Here is a 3,566-nt window from a genome sequence, read left to right on the forward strand (position 1 = left end):
CCATATTTTACACACTTCGCGTATAGGGTTTTCTGGTTGGACTCTGCAACATGGATATCAACATGGCATTTTATGCAGTACTCTTTAATCGCCAGGGTAGCTTCATTTTTTCCTCTGAATTGCACCCCAACTGAAAATTCACCAGAATTATCGAATGATGCAGTCATTTGGTATGGAGGTAAATGTGGCATGTATGGGAATTCAGGTGCCCTCATCGCATCATAGTCTATCTCGTACATGTGAGGAGTAGCTTCATACGGTGCCGGAACTTCATCAATTGCACCTCCACCAAAAATATTTTCGTCGCCGCCCAAAACGGGTTCTTCGGTTTCTTCATCTTCGCTTGAATCATCGTGAATTTCCCCCCATTGATTTTCAGCGTCAATATCAACAACCAATTCCGGTATGTTTCTCGTCTCACACTCTTCTGTTGCAGATGTCCCCCCGACTTCATTTACACTTTCCAATAGTGCCATAAAACTGTTCGGGAACCTGTATGTCGGCTCCTCAAACTGACTATATAAAGTCATTTCAGATGGATTTTGAGCCACACCTCTTGATGACCCAGGAACATCACATATGTTATGCACATCAACAAATAACTCAATAACTGCTATATTGGTTAACTCATGTAATCGAACCATGGTTCCAATATCATCATCTTCTTCAAGTGGAACTGCAGCATATTTGACTGGGTTGGGGCATATCATAAACCTATACCTCAAACCATCAACTGCAACTCGAATTTTTCTTTCTATCTTATGCTTCATTTCTATAAATGTGATGTCTTTTTTGAACATCATATTTATTGGTTTTTCAGACTGAAAAACTACTCCGATCTCATTTTCCATAATCTGTCCATTATAATGGACAATCGTGAAAAAGTTGTTGCTCATTTCCTTTCCTTTCCTTTATTGTTTCTTTCTTCGAATCAATATGTACGTGGAAAATGTTGTGGAATAATGCTCTGTACGTGTAAAAAAATTATTTCTTTAAACAACAATAAATTAAAAAATTAAATTTATATAATCTAATATATTATAATATAACTTAAACTAATAAACTATTTCTTTATTATAATATATTTAGTTAAAATAACAAACTAACAAACTAATTAAGCACTAATTAACTTTTTTAATATTTTAACTTAAACTTCAACAAACAACCTAATATACGTTTAAACACACTAACAAATTAATTAAATATTTTTTACATTTAATAACTTAAACTAAGAAACTAATTAACTAATTTTTTATATAATCTAATATATAACTTAAACTAACAAATTAATATAATATAACTTAAACTAACAAACTATAATTTATACTAACAAACTAATTAACTAAATTTCTATTTTATCCTAAACCCTAAACTAACAAACTAATTATTTCATAATTTCATATTAATAAACTAAATTAAACAATTAAAAATTACCTCACAAACGATGTTTGAGCCTTTATCTCCATTTCCTCTTCTTCTTCTTTTCCTTTCATTTCCTTTCTCTCGCCAAATTTTCTTTCTTTCTTATGATTCTACCCTAAACCCCTCATATCCAATATATAATGATATTTCAACGGTTGGTAAGCTGCAATCAATTTGAGCTGTATAATTCACGTTGAAAGCTGTAAATTTTTCAACCGTTGAACGCTGCAATAATACAACACAGCTGATTTTATGTTGCACCAATACAGCTATGATAACAAGAGTGAACAGTCTCGAAGCTATGGCATGAGGGAGCAGCTATGGCTAGAAGCTAGGGCACGAAGCTATGACACTTTGCAGCTCAAATCATGCTGCAATAATACAGCTATTACAGCTGCATGCATGAGTCTCCTGAGCAGATGTAAGAGGAATCACGCGAGGAGCAGAAGGAATAGGTTCTCCTGAGCAGCTGCAAGTGGAGAGGATTGTATGGCTACCTATCCTGCATGGCCCAACGTTGTTCAGTCCAAGCATGGACTGCATGGTGACCTTTGGCGAGCTGGGCGTGCATGGAGGTCGTTGGGCGTGCATTGCATGGTGACCTTTGGCGAGCTGGGCGTGCATGGAGGTCGTTGGGCGTGCATGGGCGTGCATGGAGGTCGTTGGGCGTGCTCTGGGCGTGCTGGTAGGTCGCTGGGCGTGCATGGCGACCTGGTAGGTCGCTGGGCGTGCATGGCGACCTACCCCCGGGACTGTAGAGGACACCACCTGAGCAATTAATCTGGCGATCCCACTATCTCGTGAAAAAAAAAATTTCAACGCATTATCTCGTTGATTTTGCCATCATCAAACACTGAAAAATATTTTCTGAAAGTTAATTTACATTTCTGTAAAATATTTTTCAGATTTCATTTTCCGTAAACTGTTTTCGGTGAAATAAACATACCAAATGTTGAAACCATTCTTTTCATCATTAGTATTTAAACCCATATCTATAAGAGTTAATAACGATTGTTTTATATATCGAGGTAAATTGATTCATAAAAAACTTAAAAACTTTTATTATCACAAACAAGTGAAGAAGCACGTACAATATTGATTTAGTACTTCAAGAACCTTTCAGTGTTAATTTCAATGCATTTCAGTAGCACCGGCAGCGGCTCTTATTTTGGCAATAACCATCTTCCCAAACTCCGCAAGCTTGTCGGTATCCGGCATAACATCCTTGACGGAGCCATGGGAGCAGAATCTATCGGCCCAGTGAACCAGACCAGGAGTCTTGTCCTCATCAAGCAGCTTCATCCCATTGAACATCTCCGTCACTCTAAGCCATCCCAAGAAGCTCCCGAAAGCAATATCAAGGTACCCGATTTCATCCCCACCAAATAAACATTTCCCTTTGCTACAATCGCCGAACGCTCCTTCCATCAACGCCAGCCCTTCTTCCACCTGCGCTATCGCCGCTTTCTTCGCTTCCTCTCCTTGAGCGATCCCAACGCTTTTCGCCGCCGGGAACCACTGCACAACAAAACAACTCAAGTACTTAACCCCTATTAGAGTGTTTATCGGGCAAATCCATCACGAGTTTAGTCATGTTCGATTCCAAAATTGTTCGACTCAAATTCCATTCAATACTCGATTTAAGTTTAAGGTCGAATTAAGCAAACTCGAATTATTCGTTAATTGAAATCTAATCGAGTTGACTCAACTCAGCTAGAGCACCTACCCAAAAAGCAAACAAACTTGTTTCCAAGTGCGAAATACGGATTACCTTATCGTCAAGATATGCAGCCCAAAAACGAGCGACGGAGCGTTCGTAAGGATCAGAAGGAAGGATAGAAGGACCGGCAGACCAAGTCTCGTCGATGTACTGTACGATAACGAGAGATTCGCAGATCGGCTTACGATCGCCATGAATGAGGACTGGGATTTTCTTGTAAACGGGGTTTGACTGGAGAAGAAGCTGGCTTTTGCCTTCCCATAACTTCTCGTCAACATGTACATAGTCGACTGATTTGATGTTAAGGGCGATCCTCGGCCTCATTGCATATGGACTCGGCCACGAACCCAGAACTTTCACTTCACTCGTCGCCATGGTCGGAAGCACAAATATATGGAAATCGGCTTGTTTGCTTCAACGTAGA

The 3,566-nt window shown here is 39.1% G+C and overlaps 1 protein-coding gene across 1 annotated transcript; it reads right to left on the bottom strand.

The window, feature by feature from the left end:
* Positions 1-2,521: 2,521 nt before the first annotated feature.
* On the bottom strand, positions 2,522-3,566 carry LOC120188283 (glutathione S-transferase U17-like). The gene is made up of 2 exons (XM_039191749.1): positions 3,194-3,566; positions 2,522-2,940 (listed from the first exon to the last, which is right to left on the bottom strand). Exons 1-2 carry the CDS (start codon positions 3,515-3,517, stop codon positions 2,554-2,556), a joined length of 711 nt encoding a protein of 236 aa, XP_039047680.1. The 5' UTR covers positions 3,518-3,566; the 3' UTR covers positions 2,522-2,553.

The sequence above is a fragment of the Hibiscus syriacus genome, unplaced genomic scaffold (assembly GCF_006381635.1).
Source record: "Hibiscus syriacus cultivar Baekdansim isolate YM2019G1 unplaced genomic scaffold, ASM638163v2 tig00116943_pilon, whole genome shotgun sequence".
Classification (NCBI taxonomy): Eukaryota; Viridiplantae; Streptophyta; class Magnoliopsida; order Malvales; family Malvaceae; genus Hibiscus; species Hibiscus syriacus.

Excerpts from the sequence above, each read along its gene's own strand:
- LOC120188283 (XM_039191749.1), bottom strand. The coding sequence starts at position 3,517 with ATGGCGACGAGTGAAGTGAAAGTTCTGGGTTCGTGGCCGAGTCCATAT. Across the intron at positions 2,941-3,193 it reads CTGCATATCTTGACGATAAG|TGGTTCCCGGCGGCGAAAAG; the intron begins GTAATCCGTATT and ends TTTGTTGTGCAG.